This window comes from Fringilla coelebs (assembly GCF_963513975.1).
Source record: "Fringilla coelebs genome assembly, chromosome: 8".
Classification (NCBI taxonomy): domain Eukaryota; kingdom Metazoa; phylum Chordata; class Aves; order Passeriformes; family Fringillidae; genus Fringilla; species Fringilla coelebs.
This window is the reverse complement of record NC_140066.1, coordinates 34803213-34824681: the sequence shown is the minus strand read 5'-3', so window position 1 is coordinate 34824681 and position 21469 is coordinate 34803213. Positions and strand designations below refer to the sequence as shown.

Here is a 21469-nt window from a genome sequence, read left to right as displayed (position 1 = left end):
GTTCTACTGCAACTCAAAATTATTCCCTGATTTGTTTCCCCTTTTTGTTTTTTTTTTTTTTTTAATCTTGATCTGCTTGGCTGAAAAGACTGAAAAAAATGACATTGATTTGAATTATTAAACTAATCTTTGAAAACAATCTTTCAGAGCAAGGGGATCATAAAATATGAGCATAAAACCTGAGTTTGGTATGCAGCAGTTCTTTCATCTCTGTAGAAGGAGCACAAGGTTTTGATTTGCTGTGGTATTTTTCTGTTTTGCTGTGCTGTAAATACTTTAGCTAAATTCAGAGTGACTAATGTCATCAATCATTCATTTCTCTGCCTTAATTTCAATCAATCATTTCATTATCTTCACGTTAAAATGAAAGACCAGCTTGAAATGCTGCAGTTGCATGGGAACATTTTTTGCCTAAGTTGGAAAAGCACCAAGAAGGCCAAAAATGGACCTTGCTTTGCTAATGGAATTTATCTGAAATAATAAGAGACAGAAACAAAATGTACACTTGAAGTTCACAGGAATTATATGAATTATGAATTATGAATTCCATGGCACAGTGGAGAAAGAGGTAAGGAGATGAAAAAAATTGAATTTAACTGGTCAGCTGGTAATACAATTGTCAGGCTCCTATTTCATCTCCCCAGATTGATTTATGCAGCAGGGAGAAAATTCCATGTGATTACAGAACTCCAAGCCCCAAATTATTGAAAAACGAAATCTCCTTTTTGCTTTCCATCCCTGTCAGCCCAGGATATATTCAAAGGCTTCCAAACACATCCCTCTCCCAGTATTTGGGAGCTGACTCCCACCTGGCTGGAAACTGATGTAATTTCAGAGGAATTTTAAATTTTAGGATCCCTTAAATGTGTATGAAACATCCAAGGCAATTTAAAAGCACTGAAAGGGCTTTTAGTGACTCTTATTTTCAGGTATAAAAATAAATTTTGATCCCTTTTCTCTATTTTCCTGGTTCCTGTTGTTTTTGAAGTACAAAACTGATGGGAAATCATGTGTTTAAAAGTCCTGAATAATTACAATACAATGTGATCAGCTGCCATACCTATTTTCCAATTGTAATATTATTTTAATACACAAGTGTCACCAAAGTGAGCCTTTGCTGAGGGAAAGTGTGTTTGGAATTCATTTGAAGTATCACTCTCAGAGGCAAAGACACAGAGCTGACACCAAGTCAGTCTCCTGGGACCAAATTATTTTCCTCTATAAAACCTAAAGCTTATAAAATCTAATTTTTCTAAAAGCTCACAAGAAAGTAAATTTAAAAATGCCTTTTTTTTTTTTGTCAGACCAAAAGAGTTTTTTACTCACTGATAATTTTAAAGCCTTCAGAGGATATTCTATTTTTGAATTCTGTAGCTTTGGTTCTACTACCTCTAAGACTGAAATCTACGGAAATGTAAATTATTCCCTTTATTATAAAGACAGAACTGAATATGAAAAGACAATGATTCACTTTCTTTTTCTGTGGGGAAAAAAAACCAGTTCAAATCAACGTGGTACTTTTTTTAGTTATCATAATATTATATTGAGACCATAGAAAAATGTCCAGTGTGTGACTATGGAACAAAACTGGAATTGTCACTTGTTTGCCTTGAAAAATATTTTCTCATCTGATGCAGATGGGAGATTGTCACTTATTGTGTTTACAAAAAAAAAAAAAAAAGACACAAGAAAAAAGAAAATATCTTGATCATATTTGTTCTCTGCAAGTTTATCAAAATGAGCAATTATGTCAGATTTGAAAAGATGAACTTTAACTCAAGCTCCAAGACAGATTTAAATGGCAAAGAAATGTATCCAAGGTGAGGATAATGTCTGAATTTCCTCCAAAGTGACACCAAGCTGTCTTTCCACAGCAGCTGCCTCTGCCAAACCTGACTTCAAGTTTTTTACCTGCCAAGCAATCAGATCCTTCAGCTTCTCAATCTTGTCATGATCCTCGGGATGCTCGTGCATGTATTTTTCAGTAAAAAAAGCCTAATTGAGAGAGAGAGAAATGAGCCATTATTCAGAAAATGAGGAATGAACTACAAGGAAGATAAACTGATCAGCTTAAAAATTCTGCTAAGTAACAGCTACAAACACAAAGTGAAAATTATGGGATCACACAATCACACTGATTTGGGTTGGAAAGGAGCTTAAATCCCACCCAGTGCCACCCCTGCCATGGCAGGGACACCTTCCCCTGTCCCAGCTGCTCCAGCCCCAGTGTCCAGCCTGGCCTTGGGCACTGCCAGGGATGCAGGGGCAGCCCCAGCTGCTCTGGGCACCCTGTGCCAGGGCTGCCCACCCTGCCAGGGAACAATTCCCAATATCCCCAATCTCCCATCCAGCCCTGCCCTCTGGCACTGGGAGCCATTCCCTGGGTCCTGTCCCTCCATCCCTTGTCCCCAGTCCCTCTGCAGCTCTCCTGGAGCCCCTTTAGGCCTTGGAAGGCCACACTGAGGTCACCCCAAACCTTCTCCTCTCCAAGTGAACAATTCCAGCCCTCCCAGCAGAGCTGCTCCATCCCTGCTCTGGCCTTTCTCTACATCCTCCCTGTGCTGGGCTCAGCTGAGACCCAGTAGGGCAGGGGATCCTGGTGGAATTCAGGGGATCCTGGTGGAATTCAGGGATTCCTGGTGGAATTCAGGGGATCCTGGCAGAATTCAGGGGTTCCTGGTGGAATTCAGAGATTCCTGGTGGAATTCAGGGGATTCTGGTGGAATTCAGGGATTCCTGTTGGAATTCAGGGGTTCCTGGCGGAATTCAGGGGTTCCTGGTGGAATTCAGGGGTTCCTGGAGGAATTCAGGGGATCCTGGTGGAATTCAGGGGTTCCTGGTGGAATTCAGGGGTTCCTGGTGGAATTCAGGGGATTCCAGATGGAATTCAGGGGTTTCCTGGTGGAATTCAGGGGGTTCCTGGTGGAATTCAGGGGAGCCTGGTGGAATTCAGGGGTTCCTGGTGGAATTCAGGGGTTCCTGGTGGAATTCAGGGGGTTCCTGGTGGAATTCAGGGGATCCTGGTGGAATTATGGGGATCCTGGTGGAATTCAGGGGATCCTGGTGGAATTCAGGGGATCCTGGTGGAATTATGGGGATCCTGGTGGAATTCAGGGGATCCTGGTGGAATTCAGGGGGTTCCTGGTGGAATTCAGGGGTTCCTGGCGTTACCTTCTCGTAGTTGGCGAAGCCGCCCATGACGGCGGGGTCCACGATGCCGTTGAGCAGCATGGACAGGGGGTTGATGGGCAGGTTGGGGTCATTCAGGTGCTGCTGCACCATATTATTGATCTTGTCATTGGTCAGCTGCATGGTTTCTATGGCATTTTCCAGGGGGCTGATCTCCACCTGAAACCCAAACAAAAGGAGATCTCAAACCAGGGCCAGAGTTTTTAACCTGCTCAGCAAAACCCCACGGGCAGAAACGCTCCAGGCCCCTCAGAACTGAGGTTATTGGGAGATTTTGGACCTATAATGACCAGAAAGAGTGACTGAGGTATTTGGTATCTCTGTGCTGCAGTAACTGATATGATGATGGGTATCAGTGGAGAAAGTTAACTGCATTTTGCTGCTGCAGGAGGGATTACATCCCAGCACAGCATCCAGAAAGGCTCTGGCAGCAATCACGTGAGGTTTTTTGGAGGATTACGGAGAACATCAGAGATTAAGGGTTGGTGAGTTTTAGCAGCACAAAGAAGATCCAGCTTAACGTAACAGTAAGAAAGAAATGATAACTTTAACGTGGATTTTCTGATGGAAAATGTAATCCTAAGCTGCTCAAAAATCAGGAAGATATTTTTGCAGTGATTATTTTGGTGTGTTTCCAAGGACATCGAGTTGAATACGTTGATGAGATGACATCTAAACTATCCGCTGTGCTTTCTCCCAAGAGGTCACATTTTCTTCATCTGACCATCGAGAACTGAAGGGAGAAATTTTCTTTCTACCTGGACTTCAGTGAAGAGTTTCCTCAGATGCCTTCATTGGTGTACAGCTCATATGCTGTACAAAACTTGCTTTATTTTAATGGACTGACCTCCAGCTACTTTTTATGCCCAGCTACTGTGTCTTTCAAGAAGTTCATGTTGAAAAAAACAGTATTAAAATATTTTAAATATTAGTCAATGGGCTGAGAATCGGTAACTTGCAGTGACCCAGAGTGTAGAGAGTCCTGACTGGAAGCCACAGCCTGCTTGTATTAAAAAAATGATGTGGAAGGGAGAGGAAAGGAAGGTTAATTGAGGCCTGTGAGGAAAATGCAAGTGTATATTTGATTACAGCCTCATTTACATAAATGCTACATAAACAAAGCAGCACTTCTACCTGGCTATCAGTTGCTTACCCTGTTTCTGAGAACCACTTATAATCAAATCTCTTTAGTTGTTACTCTTACACCTGCCAGCTGATTACATCAAGGATGTTTTAATTAGCATTTTGAGCAGCCTGCCTGCTGGATGATTCTGAAGGCAGGGGAGGAGCCTGGTGGTTCTGCTGGGAACAGGGAGCAGGCCAGGCTCGGACAGAGCCCAGCCTGCCACGGGGGAATCTGGACTGGGGAGTGAAGCCACATCCAGCATCTGATTGGGCAAAACTGCTGGGAGCATCACAGGCTAAATTTAGCATTCTGTCACTTGTATTAATGGCCTTATAACTATGCAATAATGTGTTGATGAACCATTGCTTTTAAAGCTCTTGAGCATCTCCAGAAATTAGCACTCATTGAGCTGACAGCTTTTTGACTTTTCTGTAGCAGCAATCATGGCTTTCTTTCTCATTCTCCTTTCTTTTACTACTCTAGTAACACTCCCTCTATTTTTTTAAAAGCAGATGGAGAATTGCAGTTGCCATCTCACTACTACAAACTGGGCTTTGGAACCTGGTGCAAGCTATTTATGAGAAGTGTAAATTCAGAGCCCAGCTCCCAGGGCCACTCTGGGCACTCCTCACTCTAGCAGGGAAAACAGGAATTACATTCTCCTGAGACATTTGCAACAGTACAGAATTCCAAGACAAAAACAACACAGAGATTAGCATTTGTGCTTTTCAAATTCAAGTGTGATTCAAAATCTGATTTCTAATTCCCTGGTTGGTCTCTCTCCCCTACAACTTCTCGTGCCTGGCTGAAGCAAATCACATCCAGAATAAGGAATGTTGGCCCCAAATTCCTTGTAGATAATGAACAGATTGCAAAGGTTTAGGTAAAAGTACTCAGAAGGAATTGGAAAAGCCAGCAGATTTAAAGCAACTCTGCATGTTCCTATGGGTTATGTAACATAATACACTGCATTTATGAAATTACTCCGTTCTCTAAGCACTGATTTGATGTAATCTCACCTCTCCCTTTAACGATATTCCAGTTCCATCAATAAAATATGAAACATGCAGAGCTGCTGGAGTATCCTGGTGCTTAGCAAGGGATCAATATCATCTGTATCCATAATCACAATTTAGCATTACAGGGATGTAAACCCTGTGATCCTCCTTGCAGCATTTTAGCTGACAGAGATCTTGAGGAAAGTCAATACCCATTTTGTAGGAGCTGTGCCAGAGGAGGTCAGAAGTTATCTGTAGCAGTCTTCCCACACGTTATTAAGTTCCATTCTGCTATCATTTCTCAGCTCTGCAACTCATACAATCCTTGCTCCCAAAAGGCTGATGGGATTTGTGCCCATCTGGATGCCAGGCAGAGCAGGAGGGGTGCACACCAAGCGCCTGTCAGGCTCTGCTCTCTGCTCATCAGGACTGCCATCAGATCTGCCAGCCTTTACAAACAGCACTTCTTGCCATCATGAAGATAAATACAATCTTCTCCATCAGGGTTATATTGAAACTACGAAATTCATTAAAAATTCAATGTGTTTTATTCAGCTGCCTGTTACTGTCACACATCACATTCATATTCTGTTACTATAGATACCATAGTAATTTTCTGCATTACTTCTGTTCATCCAAATACAACTGTCCAACATAACCTCAATGGAGCAATGAAAAAGGTTTTAATTAATCATATGCAAATTGTTCTTTTCCTTTAAAAATAAGCCTCACAAGAGAGATTTCAAAAACGCAGTAACAATGTTTTTATTGCTACTTAAAAATTACAGCTGCATAAGAATAATTTAATCTTAAAGGCGTTTAATGGATATGTCTTATCTAAACAGTCTAAATGGTTGAACAGAGAAATGAGTAATTTGGAGTTACTCTGTGAGGTTGCTGAGGGTATATTTAGCTAAATATGGAGAAGAAACAAAAACAACCTTTAACCACGAGTGGTAAGGAAGGCAGACATACAATGCCTTTGATTATTGGGGTATTTTGAATTAATGACAATCAAAATATCCAGATCCTCTTTGATAAAGTTCAGGCTAGGTTCTCCGGGATGGAGCAGGGTTTCCCTGCACCACCTCAGGTCTCTCTTCACTCTAGGCACCTGCTGAGGGACACAAATGCTTTCTAAAAGGGCTGAAGGCCTTGGAGGGCTGGCTGCATTGCCCGAGTCACCCTCAGCCAGCAATCAGCACCCTCAGCAGGTTCCCTCAGGATGTGCCAGGTCCAATCCCATGGATTCCTTGTTCACAGATCTCAGCACAGCCACTGAGACACACAAATGCTCCCTGGCTGTATAAAACCCCATTGTTTTACCCAGTCTCAACACAGCCAAGCTGATCTTACCATGAAAACTGATTTGACTTCAAACCACCTGAGGATCCCAGGTAATTTATAGGCTGTCACGTAGATGGTTCTCTCAATCCACATGTTCTGCAAAGGCAACACAAGTGTCACATTATCAATGGACAGCTGGGACCCCGAGCTAAGCCCTGAAACATCAGCAGCAGGACAAGGACCAAGGTATGGCAGATGTCACAGAGCCAGGGGAGAATTCCAAATGGAAGATGGAGCAGCACTGATTTAAATCTGGGATGTGACTTAGCAGGGAAAAACTGCTCCCTTTCTGAAGGAGAATACCAAGGAAAGATCCCCTGGTTTTACCCAAATGGTTTAGGTTGGAAAAGACCTTAAAACATCCAGTTCCAGGAGCAGGGACACCTTCCACTATCCCTGGCTGCTCCAAGCCACATCCAACCTGGCCTTGGGCACTTCCAGGGATCTGCACAGCTGCTCTGGGCACCCTGTGCCAGGGCCTCCTCACAGCACTCATTTATTGACCATTAGATGAAGGAAATGGTTTAAAAAAAAGGCAAGAAAAAGCAAAAGGTATTAGTGACTGAAGATTTTCAGATGCCTGACTGAAATCGTCACGGCAAGACAAGTTTCAGGTGTAACAATTTAAAATCCTTTCTCAGAAGATCTGTTTTTACAAAATAAATACAGCTTTGCCCATTTTTGTTTCCTATTGGTATAAACGAGAACATGATAAATTGGCTTAATTAACTTTCTATGAAAAATAATCCCTTTAAACCTAGAATTTAATTCTCAACAAGCAAAAGATAATGAATGGCTCAGATGCTCAAAATAGAGGGGGATAAACAAGCAAACCAAAAGTGGTTTATTTTCTTCATAATTTCTTACTGCAAATTCATTGTCGGGGTTTTTCTCTCCTTTTCGAACAGGGCGTGAATACTCAAAGCGTTGGACTTCATTCACCCTGTAGAAACTGAAAAGAGGGAAAAGAATCATGGAATCACAGAATGGATTGGGTTGGAAATGACCTCAGAGATCAGCAGTTCCGAGCCCCAAATGCACAAAGAAAATCAAACGCTGTCTGTTTAGGAATGGATACTAAATTCTAATATTAGAGGAAGTTCAGGAACAAATATGGGATCACTGTTTTCCAGTGGGTTGGACTGTGTGCCAATAATAAAAATCACCATTAAATGCCCTCACAATGCCCACATCCCTTGGCTGGGCACAGACTCCTAATACAACAATAATGTGCTATGAAGGGGACTGAGAAATCAACAAAACCCAACTCAAACTCACCTCACAATTTGCTCCGACACCGGCCTGTGAAATTTCGAGGGTAAATCCAGTTTGGGCTTCACAGTGAAGCACTGAATATCTGAATTTCAGGGGTTAAGAAGTGAATTTCAGTCACACAGAGCAAACAGCTCAACAGGAACACGCACACACACAAAAAAGGACAAAACAACAAAATCGGTGCGTTACACCTGTCAGGGCAACAGGTTGGCCACAAATCCTTGACCTGAGCTGTGGATGCACTGGTTGTACTGGATGCACTGGCTGTACTGGGTGTACAGCCCAAGGATACACTGGCCAGAGGAGGTTTTGATGTCATCGCCGGGGGGTGACGTCGTCTTCATCTTCTCGGCGTTGGGGAACTGCGTCAGCAGCCGCGCCTCGAAGTCCTCGCGGCGCTCGTACTCCTTGCCCCGGTAAATGAACACTTTGTTCTGCAAACAGAGACGCCTCAGGTTTGGCTTTTCTGTGTTTCACATTCTGTGCTGCTTTAGTGTGTGGGGCTGGGTTCACATCAGGGATGCTGAGCTCTGTGCACAGAGCAGGGAGACAAAACAATTCCTGCTCCAGCTGGGCACCAAGGACAAATGAGCCAAATCTCAGCCAGGAGCACAAACCCCGTGGGCTGGAGAGAGAAAAACAAGCAGGGTGGGACTGCAGGGGCTGAAGCTGGGATGGGACAATGAACTGCAAGGTGCAAATGGAGCAGAGCTGATCCCAGGGAGAGACCCCGTGCCCGGCCGGGCATTTTGGGGCCATTTTGGGTCATCTTGGGTGCAGCCCTGGCTGGGCTCTGGTGCTGCCCAAGGTGGATCCATGGAGGATCCTTTGGATAAATCCCTGCTTTATTCTGGGACTCTGCCCAGACCCTGCTCTGGCTCAGCCTGCACAAGGCATCAGAGGGGCACCCACAGCTGGCACCAGCACCCCCAGAGCTAAAACCAGTGCTCCCAGTACAGAACTGGGGCCTCAGAAGGGCTGACACCAAAGCTGTCAGCACCTCTCAGTACGTGAGGAATTTCACACTCCTCACACTGTGTCGTAATCAATACTTCATCAATATCTTTTTCTCACCTCCAATTCCATCCTAGGATCATTAAGCCCATGTTTACCTTTAGGTACTTTTTTAAGCCACATTAAGATCACCTCAGACCATGATTTCAAGGGTCTGTAACATTGGTGACCATTTAAAATATATTAACAGAAATTATTACCAAATCCAAGATGTCTCCTCCACTTTCCACAGCTAATGATGGAATGGATATCAATAAATAAACTGAATTAGGCTTTTTATACATAAACATTTATTCAAAGGCACTCAGGTGAGCAGAAAAGAGTAGCAGAGAAAAGCAGAAACATACTGCAGATTTAAGGAGGAATATACAAAAATACTGACCCTTATAAAAAGACTCACATTAATGCATTAGATTTCTGCCATTATATACTTAAAACTTTCTATAACTTTAAAATTAAGTTTCTTGTATTTGTAAGCATTGGTTTCTTCTTGGTCAATAAAGAAAATGAAGAGATATTTTATACACTCCATTTACATGCTGAGTTCATTAAATTCTAAAGGAAAATGTAAAAGACAACTTGCATATTTTTAAGTGATCAAACATATTAAAGCAAGTTTGGATAAAATTTGCATGTGAATATGCTTAACCTCATTACTCATCTCAAAATGAATACTTGGTGAAAAAATTATACAGCACTTATTAAAAAAGGGTGTTTTGACTGGGGGTAGGAACCTGGAGTTGTTCACATTTGCCCAGTTGGGTTTAGTTCTGCAATGGTGCCTTTTGAAAAGCTCAGTGGGGAAAGAAAGGTAATAACAGATGGCTCTGTATAACTGTAATTTATGTATATACATTTGTAATTCACAGGGAATGCTGGAATAGAGGGGAAAGTGAGGATTTTCTAAACAGCAGGGCACTCAACAGCCTGGTTTTCAGAGGGTAAATTGGGAAGGAATTAATTCCTGTGAGGGTGGTGAGCCCTGGCACAGGATGCCCAGAAAAGTTAACGAAATAATAATGGGTTATTTCTGTGTCAGCAACTGCCAGGTGCCAAAAAATCATAATACAGATGCAATTCAGACATGTTATAGCCCCACTTTTCTTTAGCCACTAATTCAACCCATAAAAATCCTAATATTAGTGAAAATACCCCTTAAAATGTCACTAAAGCTATGATCCTGGCATCAACCAACTGACACATGTCTTCAATTGGCACATGACACAGACAAATTAATGATAAAAATTGCTATTAAAGATGTCACACACACCTTTGACAGTCAACTTAATTTTAGTGACAATGCTGGAAAGGACACTCACCTGAAAACATGGTCACATACAAAAGGCTTCTCTACCATGCTCATATATATATATTATATATATAAATATATATTAACCTGCCAGGCAAAAATGTCACCATTTCAGATGGTTATGACCCCAAGTGATGGATTGGGTCATTTATCTTCATTTCTAGTGATACCCTGAAGAAATAGAAAATACTGAATATGTCTGAAGAGAAAGTTTTTCCGCTACAATTCAACTATTCCAACTAAGAAACCAGAAAGGAAAAACCAGTGTTCGTTTTGTACACCTAAAAAACACCTGTCAGTGTCAGGCAGGTTTCTCCAAGCCAAGGGAAATTTCCAGAGCTAGAAAAGTCTCTGGACACAGGTCCCACTTACCCTTATGAATGTTGGGAATCCCTGGCCATAGTATCCAACAGCAAAATAATCTGGTTTTGGTCGTATCACCTTCACAATGTTTTCATAGAACTGGGCTTGTTTTCTCTGCAAAATAAACAGGAGGGATTTGAATGACCTGAGCTTTTAGGAGATTCCTTACACTTAAGATCTTCTATGCATCTCTAAATGAAAGATGTTTCATTCCCTTCTTTTTCTTCACCTTTATATCAGTTTCATGGCTATATTTGGAAATACCAGACTCTGTAGCCATGATTTTTCTACTCATCATGGTGAATCTGACTGTTCCCTAAGGGATATCTCAATTTTGATTAATTTCACCTTATCATGGTGAACCTCACTGCTACATATCCAATATCTCAATTTTGATGGACCTCATGTTGGTGAACCTCATTGTCCCATATCCAATATCTCAATTTTGAGGCCCCTCATCTTGATGAATGTCACTGCTCCACATCCAATATCTCAATTCTGATGAACCCCAATATCTTAATTGATAAACTTCATCACTGTGAACCTTACTGTTCAAAATCCAATATCTCAATTTTGATAGACCTCATCTTGGAGGACCTCACTGATTCCCATCCAATATTTCACTGGCAGTAAAGGTCAGGAATTTGCAAGGCAATCTGAAATTCCAGTTGTGACACTTCCGATGCCGGAACACCATAAGGATGAAGCCGCACACAGCTCATCCCAATGGTGCTGACTTGTCAGTTTTGGGCTCTTACATCTCATGACATTTTTCTACTACTTCTCTTCCATATTTACAACCATGAATTTGCATATGGAAAGCAGGCAGTTGAGAGTTGCAGGAAAATGTAAATGTTGGAATAAACACACGCATGTCAGACGCCATCTGCTTTCGACGCCGAGTTCTTTATCTCTAATGATGAAATAATAGCAAATGAGCAGCTTCAGAAGATCTGTTCATTAACTTATTTTTAGTCTATTATTTCTGCAAATAGAATGACTTTTGATCTGGGGGGAGGCTTAGTGCTGCTCCCACATGGCAGATAACAATAAATGGCACCAAGACTACAAAGACCCAGATCTGCCGAGTATTTCTCAGCTAATCTGGAGCAAAACTATTTTGTCATTTGTGAACTGTCTTAGAGGCTAATATTTAATATTGCTGGAAGAAAAGAGACAAGAGGGAAAACAGAAAGAACAAAAAACTACTAAATTTTATTGTGGGAGAAAAAAGAGAGCCGTTCAGCAGCAGCAATACGAAAAGCTGATGGGGTATGTGAGACCTGACTCATACAGGAGAGTGAATTTTGAGCTCTGTCTTGTGAGAGAAATGCACGCCAGAACTAATTCTGCGACATCTCACTGCCTGGCTGATGAGCAGATAAACTCAATTTTCTGATGTGAGGACTGGAAGTTCTGGGTTTCCTTTCTTAGAAAAGGGAGACACTCCATGGAAATATCCAAGGCCAGGTTGGACAGGGCTTGGAGCAACCTGGGACAGTGGAAGGTGTCCCTGCCCACAGCAAAGTGGGTGGAACTGGATGAGCTTTAAGGTCCTCCCAACCCAAATCATTCAATCACTCTGTGATCATTGGCTACAATGAATAAAGCGCAAATTCCAACTTCTCCTCCAAAATGGATCCAGTAGGATAATTAAAGAGTGGCTTCCTCTGTGACAAACCCTTTCACATTCCCGTGTGCAAGCAAAAAGGAGATGGAAAATTAGAACTGAGGGACTCGGAGAGTAGCAACCCCCTGGTGAATTATCACCTCTGATAACCATTTCTAGCTGAGGAACAATCCTACCCAATTCCTTTTATACTGAAATGAAGAATATTCTGTGCCCACCCCACCAGGAGCAGTGAGCTGGGGCTGTGTGGAGCTGAGTTCAACACCACAGGAACGCCCAGCTCAGACCTACTGGGATAAAGAAAACAAATAAATAATTCAAAGAAATTGAGGAATATGTACTCTGAGTGCAAAAGCAAATGGCATCAAAAACTTTAGAGTCGAAAATTTTCAGAAACAAACTGGAATCACATCCCAACTCCTGTGGAAACAGTTGGGACCTGAGGAGGGACAGTGACAGCTGCCATTTATCTCTTTGGAAGAGAACAGGAGGAAAAAAATGGTGCAGGAATAATGAATGGGTAACGTCAGGGCAAAAATAACTGACTGGAGACATGAATGCTTGGGGATTATTCATACCTAAAAAAAGAAATGTGAATATAGAAAGACACTTGAGAGAGAATGGGAATTTTTTTTCACGTCCCCATTTATATTTAAATTCAAAATTTCCTTTTATACCCCAAATAAATCAGCTTAACATTACTGAAATGCTTTTCTTTCAGCTAAAAAAAAAATAAATTCAATGTTTTTCAGACAATCCAGTGGTAGTCAGTTAATTGACATTGGTCCAACAAAACCATGATGGGTACTTGTTTCTGAATTTTACTGTCATTGATATAGTATTTTTTATATCATTTTAAAAGCTTAGAAATTAAACTCTGAAATAAATTATTGCAGTGTCTATGTCATTAAAAAAACCTACCAGCAGTTCACTGAGTTGTTCATAATCGAACATTTCATTTTCATACTGTTCTGCAAGTTCTTTACCCAAGGCAATGGCCTCTTCCCACATCTGTTGGAAAAAAAAAATCACAAAACAACAAAAAGAAGCTGAATTACATACCTTGGTTAAACATCAACATCAGAATCAAATAAATCTGAATAAAGCAACCAAATGAATTGTGTCACATGCCTGAAAAGACAGTATCTGACGTGCCAAAGAGCTGTGCTGGGGTTATAAATGTCTCTATTCATGGAATCATGGAATTGTTGAGGCTGGAAAAGCCCTCCAAGTTCACTGAGTCCAACCATTCCCAGCACTGCCAAGGCCAGCACTGCTCCGTGTCCCCAAGTGCCACATCCACAGGGATTTTAAATCCCTCCAGGATGGGGACTCCAAACTGCCCTGGGCAGCTGTGCCAGGCCTGGACAGACCTTTCCAGGAGGAAATTGTTCCCAAATATCCACCCTGAGCCCAGCCTGGGGCCGTTCCCTCTGCTCCTGTCCCTGTTCCCTGGAGCACAGCCCGACCCCCCGGCTGTCCCCTCCTGCCAGGAGCTGTGCAGAGCCACAAGGGCCCCCTGAGCCTCCTCTGCTCCAGGCTGAGCCCCTGCCCAGCTCCTCAGCTGCTCCTCATGGGGCTCTGATCCCCTCCCTGGACACATTCCAGCCCCCCAATGACTTCTTTATCATTGGGGGGCCCAAAAGTTAAAAATGAGATTGGAGATGCTTCAGCAGTGCCAGGACAGAGGGACCATCCCTGCCCTGGTCCTGCTCCACACCATTTTTGACACAACCCAGGTGCCTCCTTGGCTTGGTGGCACTCAAGGTGATCTGCTCCATGACCTTCCCTGGCACAGGATGCAAATTTACTGGATCCCAATCAAGTCAAATGATCAAAGAGCTTCAGAAATGAAATTACTCCTGCCAGCCCATCCTGTAATGTGTAAACACAGCCTGTCCACCAAGAAACCCAGGACCTAAGGCTGTGGAGCAAGGCTGGTGATTGATTATATTTCATAATCACCCCTCTCTCCCTCTAATATCTGTAATCTGTATTAGACAGGACAGGCAATTTGCAGATATTGCTTTGAACAAATACTCATTATATTTCCATTGGTTCTTCTTCTTCTTGTTCCTCAACCATGAAATTCAGCAGCCGTCTCAAGTGACCCAAAGAAATTTAACAATATCCTTCAGCTCCTCAGAAGGCAACAATCTTAATGAGGAGCAGCAAGAATGGTTTTAAATGTGCATTTTTCATTTGTTTTTTCCACTCCAAAGATAAAGAACCACTCCAACCCAAAAATATGCTTAAATTAGCACACCAGGCTATCTAAGATCAAACTTGATGATCTACCTCTGCTGCTGAAATTCGGCTGGCATTGCTGACCTCACTTTATTATAAAAATGAGTTTCAGAATAAGTTAGAAATGCAGATTTTATCAGCCTCCATCTTAAATTTAAATCCTCTGGCCACACCACCTCATTCTCCTCTCAGTATGAGGCCACATGTTCCTCACCCTCATGGAATCCTGAGGGGATGCTGCAGCCAAGAGCAGGTGGATGGAGAAGGGCTGAGGGGAATGGCTGAACACAAAATTCCCCATTTTCCCCCAAAAATATCCACCTTTGGGGATAGGGCGTTTGGGATGAAGCACCACAACTTCCAAAGATGGTGGGAAGTGGATGCTGGCGAGAGAAGAGGAAATGTGACCTGGGGAAACCTTTAACATTGCTGATCCTGGCATCCATCCCATAAAAATCCCTCAATCCCATCCTCTTCAAAGCACTGTGCAAGTAAGAGATATTTTACACCCCAAACCCCAAAAGCTCCCCAAACCACACAAATGAAATTCCACACTCAAAGCCCCCAAATCAGGGCTGGGTGAATTCTCTTTGTCTACTGATCTGCAAGGTGAAACTGCATTTCTTAGTATATCTGGAAAACTTGGGAAAAATAAGACTTTTAGAAAAATTCCTGCCTCTAGATGCTGATTTGAAAAATATGAATAAAACATTAAGGATGAATCCTCAGCAAGTCTTCACGTGGAACATGCCAATGCCACAAAAAGCAAGATGGGTCCCATTGGTTCACTGTCCATCCCTGCTCCTCTCTGGAAAAAAGGAGCCAATTTTCAAGGGGAGGAAATTGGTTATCCTGGCAAACTGAGTGGGAATGGCTGGAAAGCAGCAGCCTGGAGAGGCAGGAGAAAGGAGAGAGATTTCTGCCCTCCAAGTAAAGACAAAATAAGGGCTGAAAACTACACTGTGGGGCTGAGCAAGGGGAAAGGAGCTTCTGAGTCCTACAAAAACCAGCTGGGATGAGGTCTGGACAAAGTGGTGACCTAATTTAAGATAAAAAAAAGCCATGAATGCTCACAAGGAGCAGAATCTGGTTCTTCATTAACCTTTCCTTGCAGCTCCTCGTGATATTCGACCCCTCCTCTTGATTTTACTTATTTCTCCAACAAGGTTCAGAATGTTATTTATCTAGGGAAGAGGACTGGAATGAGCATGAGTTGCCTCATGTTTGTAAAGTGCCTTGAAGGTGAAAAACGCATCAGAAGGACTAATTACAATCACGGTAATGAGGGATCGCGTCTGCAGGAAATTACAAGGCAGCCTGAACGCTCTGCAACGCAATTTTTGCAAATGGAAGGATCTGAATGTTTTTATCCATATTATGGATCTAATCTAGCATGATGATACAGAGCATGTTTTTATTTTTAAACAAAAATTAACATGAATTTAAGAGTAAAGGCACAGTTGCAGAAGAAGGGGGACATTTTCACGCACCACGATGAGTTAATTCTGATTCAGAAGGGCAATACAGCACCGATTTATAGGAGCTGAACTAATATTCAGGTGTTTGTTAAGTCAGGGAGTGAAAGCTTTCAAAATCACTTAGCCTTCCCTCATTTTGAGTGCCACTTTCTTCTGAACTTCAGTCATCCATAACTTATGCATATTTTCGTTTCAAAGACAATGGTGTGACCATCACTTCCCCTGTCCTGCTTCCCTGTTTGGGTGCTCCAGATTTAACCAGCCCCTCTCCAAAATGAGACTGGAAATAAACTGAAGCCTAAATCATTTTTTGATTTGCATCAACACTGTAGATGGTTCTTCCCACTGACTCCTGGCTGAGCACAGATGTGCTCCCAAACTACATCTGGGAATGGAAAAGTTTAGATGGATGGGTTTAGATGGGATCTTGGGAAGAAATCCTTCCCTGTGAGGGTGGGCAGCCCTGGCACAGGGTGCCCAGAGCAGCTGGGGCTGCCCCTGGATCCCTGGCAGTGCCCAAGGCCAGGCTGCAGGAACCTGGGAGAGCTGATAGATGTCCTTGTGATGTGATGGGACCAGGTGACCTTAAAAGGTCCTTCCCAACACAAACCATTCAGTGATTCTGAAAGCAGACACACTCTGCCTACACATCACTGCCTATAGGTACCACAGCACTGCCACTGATTAAATAACAACTTTAGCAGAATTAAATCTCCTTTGATTTTTTTTTTTCACCTTCCCACCCTTGTCTGTCAGCACCATAAACACACTGGAGCAGAAGCTGCTTCCACTGCACCTCCTCTAGCCTGAACAAAGCCTTTAGATGTTACTGAATATTAATATTAATAATGGATTCTGTAAATGTTCCAGAGCCTGAAAAATGAATCCTCAAATTGAATGTGATCCAGATTTAGTTCATGTACAACAGACAATAATCACATAATCCTTGCACTCTTCCTAGCAGGGAAGTGGAGATGAACAGGAGAAAACCAGACCATGGAATCCCACCAGAATGATTTGGGTTAAAGATCATCTCCTTCCACCCCTGCCATGGCAGGGACACCTTCCCCTGTCCCAGCTGCTCCAGCCCCAGTGTCCAGCCTGGCCTTGGGCACTGCCAGGGATCCAGGGGCAGCCCCAGCTGCTCTGGGCACCCTGTGCCAGGGCTGCCCACCCTGCCAGGGAACAATTCCTTCCCAAATATCCCATCTAAATCTATCCCTTGTCAGCTTAAAGCCATTCCCTGTGTGCTGTCCCTCCATCCTTGTCCCCAGTCCCTCTCCAGCTCTCCTGGAGCCCCTTCAGGCCCTGAAAGGGGCTCTGAGCTCTGCCTGGAGCGTTTTCCTCCTCTGGGTGAAACAATCCCAGCCCTCTCAGCAGAGCAGCTTCAATTAGAACATTTGTTTCTGGCTTAAATGACTGGAATTCCTTTAAAGTTTCTGTAAAAGTCAGTTTACAAGTTCTCCTGCTGCCATGGTGTCACATCATCTTTAATGGAACACTTTCAGGAGTGTACTGAAAATCTATTGTACTGCAAATACACAGTGAAAAAGGGAGAAAGGGGAAAAGATTCTTTTCACTTTTGCCAGTCTAACTTGGTCCCTCTCCAGCCAAGACCTCTGCCTAAGAGAAAAAGCACCCACATTTAATTTCTACTGTCTCTTAGAAACCTCACTGTGCTCCAACACCTCTGCTTGGAATTCCCAACTGTGCAGTTGTTCCTTCAGAGGAACAATGAGAACTTGGATTATGGAACTCAGCTTTTTGAGTGGAGAGAGAGCCCTGAGCTCCAGAGGCCCAGGAGTCCACAGAATCACTAAGGTTGGAAAAAACTTCTGAGCTCATCAACCATCACCTTGTTAAACAATAAACCCCATCCTCAGGTGTCAAATCCATGCATTTTTTTAACAATTCCAGGGATGGGGACTGCACCACTGCCCTGGGCAGCCTGTTCCTCTGCTTGCCAACCCTTTCCATGAAGAAACTTTTCCTAACATCCAACCTAACCTTCCCCTGATGCAACTTGAGGCTATCTCCTGAACTGCCTGGCTTTTCCCTTGTGCAGCTGGACCACAACACCTCCAACATCACAGAAAACCAACCTAAAACTGGAGATTTTCCCACCATTTTCAAAGAAATGGGGACTGTGTGTCCCACATCCCTGGCACAACCCTCTGAAAAATTCAGCTGTTTGCTCCAGAGCCAATTTATTCAGGTGAGGACAGCACGGCTGTGGCCCAGGATCCTGATAAATGAAATCTATATTCTTGAAGGTCAATAACTCCCAATCTGCTGCCTCACAGATTTCCTGCCTTGGAAGCTTTCCCAGCTTTGCCCAGGACATGGCAAGTCTTCTGGAGAAATGAGTTGTACAGGGAGCTCCTACACAGGATTTGTACGAGGTACAACTCATTAATGGGAGAAACAATTTATCTGCAGAGGGTACCAGGGAGAGAGGCTGCTGATACTGGAAGGAAAATGCTTCTTTTATACTCAGGGGGTAAGAAAAATGTGCAGAGCCTAAATTTAGTTGTGTAGACACGAGCTGCAAATTGTTATGGGCAAGACTTTGCAGATGCAGGAGATCTGTTTTAGGGAAAACCCAGAGATTTAATTTATGTTTCAGGCTGGATTGCTTGTTGGCCAGAAAGAACTACAGCATTCAATTTAGTTTTTGAGGTTAATAGCAGCAAAGGAGGATCTCAGGGTGTTTCTGAGCTCCTGCAGAGTTAATGGTCAGGAGCAGTGAAATAGTCTGGGATAAGAATATTATGGTGCCATGTTCTGACGTGTGAGGGACTTTCTAAGCTGGTTAAATTTCAGGTAGTGTTAATTAACCAGCATAAAGGCTTAATATCTTAAATAAAATGCTAAAACTCAGCATTTCTCTATTGCTAGCACTGCATTCAAGATACAGCCAGGTTGGAAAGTCTTGAAATAAATAAATATATTCATCTGGAACAGGGTCAGACTCTGTATCCTCCCTCTCCCAAGACTCTCTGTCCTTCCCAGCTCTCAGGACAGCTCTGGGGCTGAGCTGGCCACCAGCCTCACACAGATTTTTGGCAGACAGGTGAATTTCACCACTCACTTGTTAAGATGGAAGAAAAAGCCATTTGATGTCATCCTAGGAGCCAGAAAAAAAGGCCTTTTAAGCCAAAGCATGGCATTTGCTGCATAATTTCAGATATTTTCTGTTCTGTGCATGCTGTAAAGCAGTAAAAGCTTTTTCTTGGAGGAGGAGGGGAGAAAGGAGGAGCAGAAATAAATGAGCAGTGTGCATTTGTTTAGTTATTTTCTCCTCACAAGCAATACCTTCAATTTATGGAGGAGCAGAGGAAAACCTGTCCTGATTTATGGGCAGCAGCATCACCAGCAAACCTGAGCCCGTGGCTGGTCCCACATCTCAGCAGGCAGGAACAGGAATGCTGCTGCTTCCCCTGCAGCTCCACAAACAAACCTGGCTTAAAACAACACCTCATCTTTGCCAAGGAGCATTCCCTGGATTCAGGAGCTCATCAGCCTTGATTTCCATCAGCTCCTTCCCCCAGGAAAAATGTCACCCCTCCCCCCAACCCTTTAGTCCCATCACTCTTTCCCTTCTCATCTTGGGACATTCTAAGCCAAGAATTTCCAGCAAAGTCCCTGCATTAAGGGCTCTGTTGGAAATCACCAAGCTTCAGGAAAGCACAAGGAGAGCAAACACTTGAGAGCAGCTCAAAGGATGGGTCAGACTGCTGGGATAAACTGAGGATCAGGATTTTAAGGGCAAAAGCCAAGAGAGATGGAGAGGAGACTGGAAAGTGCAGTGCAGTGAAGAATGATCCAGAAGAGAAAAGGATCTCTATATCATGGAAACAACTTTCCTTTTGGAAAGAAGGAATTTGGAAAAGGAATGAAGTGCATAACTAATCAGGAATTTAATCCATAAAGTTGAACAAGTGCAAAATGCAAAAGTTGTTCCTGAGAAATGCTCCTTCCCTAAAAGTGGAAGTTGTACTTCAGCTTTATAAAAGGTTGGTTTGAGGACCAAAAGTCAAATACAGGTAAAAAACCAAACTTCCTTTAAAATTAAACATAGAAATAATTTTTAAAATAAGATTAAAAATAGAAATCAATATGAGGAACCCTAAATGGATCTTGAACTCCCAGTACCAGGGATACTCTGGTGAGGGCCAGCATTTTGTTCTCAGCCCACATGGGGTGCCACATTCCTGCCTTCAGGGCAAGTCCATGCTCCCTCTTCCTCACTTACAAATTTCTCAGGCACTTCTGGGCCAGAAGTGAAGTGTTCCCTCCATTCCAGCCTGTGTGTGGAGGATTAAATCGAAATTCACCTGCCCATGAATGCCAGTATTTAAGGGATAAGCCTCATGGTTGCCTTTCAATGGACAGAAAACTGTGAATTCCCCTGGGAAATTACTCTGCCAAGAGAAAGGGATCCTGATTTTTGAGAGGCTGAACTACACCAGCCTTTAAAAAACAAAAAGCCAATGTTTTAAACCCAATTTTAGGAAATCCCTCTGCTCCATTTCCTCTACACAATGTTTCAAGTCCCACATCTCCCTCCCTTCCCAAATCCACAGCTTCCCATCAAGCAAACAAGGAGGGCTGAAGGATTCTCTTGTAACTGCCAGAAAAAGTCCTCCAAATTACATGCATCACTTTTTTATTTACTCCATGGCATCACATGCCCATATATTTACCCTTAAGAGATGAGTTATAAATGTACCATTGATTTCTTTTGACTTTTTTTTTTTTGGTAATATCATTATCTGTAAGTGCTTCCTGAAGGTTGGGAGAGGCAGGTTGGGAGAGGCACAGGCTCACAACTGGAAAACAGAACTCCTGAGCTTCTGGAAAAGCTTCTGGAAAAGCCTGGAGTGTCTGCACAGCTGCCCAGGGCTGGTGACCTTCTGCTGCTACCTCTTGTTAACTTAATGGGAAGGGAAATCAAACAAGTGGGATCTGGAGTGAGCTGCCAGGCAGGGACCCAGCTGGGTGATAATGGCACAAAAAAGGCAAAAATTTGTTTGGGCATGGGTTCAGCATCCCAAAAATGCACAGCAAAGGCTGTTTCAGGTGTTTTACTGATCGGGGAGAGTTAGAGCAGCTGCTGGGCTACATTTGCAAACTGCTCAAGGAATGCAAGAAGTTGATTTAATTTAATGTCAGAATGTCCCAAATGAGAGGATTACCTTCCATCTACACTGGAAACTTCCACTTGGAGCTTCCTGACATTTGCAAAATCACACAAGATGAATATTCTCAGTGTATATTGATTTTTTTATTTCCCTTTTCATGGAGTAATGTGAAAAATTATCACCAGCTTGAGTGACCAGAAAATGAGAGAAGGAATATCTGTAAGTAGGAAAGAGCAATTTGGAAATAAATCATCTCCTCACAGACACAGAAATCACACAGGTGTCCTGCCACTTGAGTTCTGCCCAGAACTGGTGTTCAGCAGAACAATTCCCAGTGCCTGGACACCAG

General features: G+C 43.0%; 1 protein-coding gene across 4 annotated transcripts in view; it reads right to left on the bottom strand.

Moving 5' to 3' along the window:
• Positions 1–21469, bottom strand: part of DOCK1 (dedicator of cytokinesis 1) — a 273196-nt gene that overhangs the window by 30921 nt on the left and 220806 nt on the right. For all 4 annotated transcript variants that reach the window (XM_084210278.1, XM_084210275.1, XM_084210277.1 and 1 more), the window contains exons 39-46: positions 13173–13262; positions 10631–10735; positions 8228–8369; positions 7939–8017; positions 7528–7612; positions 6670–6756; positions 3172–3348; positions 1912–1995 (exon numbers count right to left, since the gene is read on the bottom strand). In XM_084210278.1, coding sequence (XP_084066404.1) covers positions 1912–1995; positions 3172–3348; positions 6670–6756; positions 7528–7612; positions 7939–8017; positions 8228–8369; positions 10631–10735; positions 13173–13262 — 849 coding nt within the window. The remainder of the gene's footprint in view (positions 1–1911; positions 1996–3171; positions 3349–6669; positions 6757–7527; positions 7613–7938; positions 8018–8227; positions 8370–10630; positions 10736–13172; positions 13263–21469) is intronic.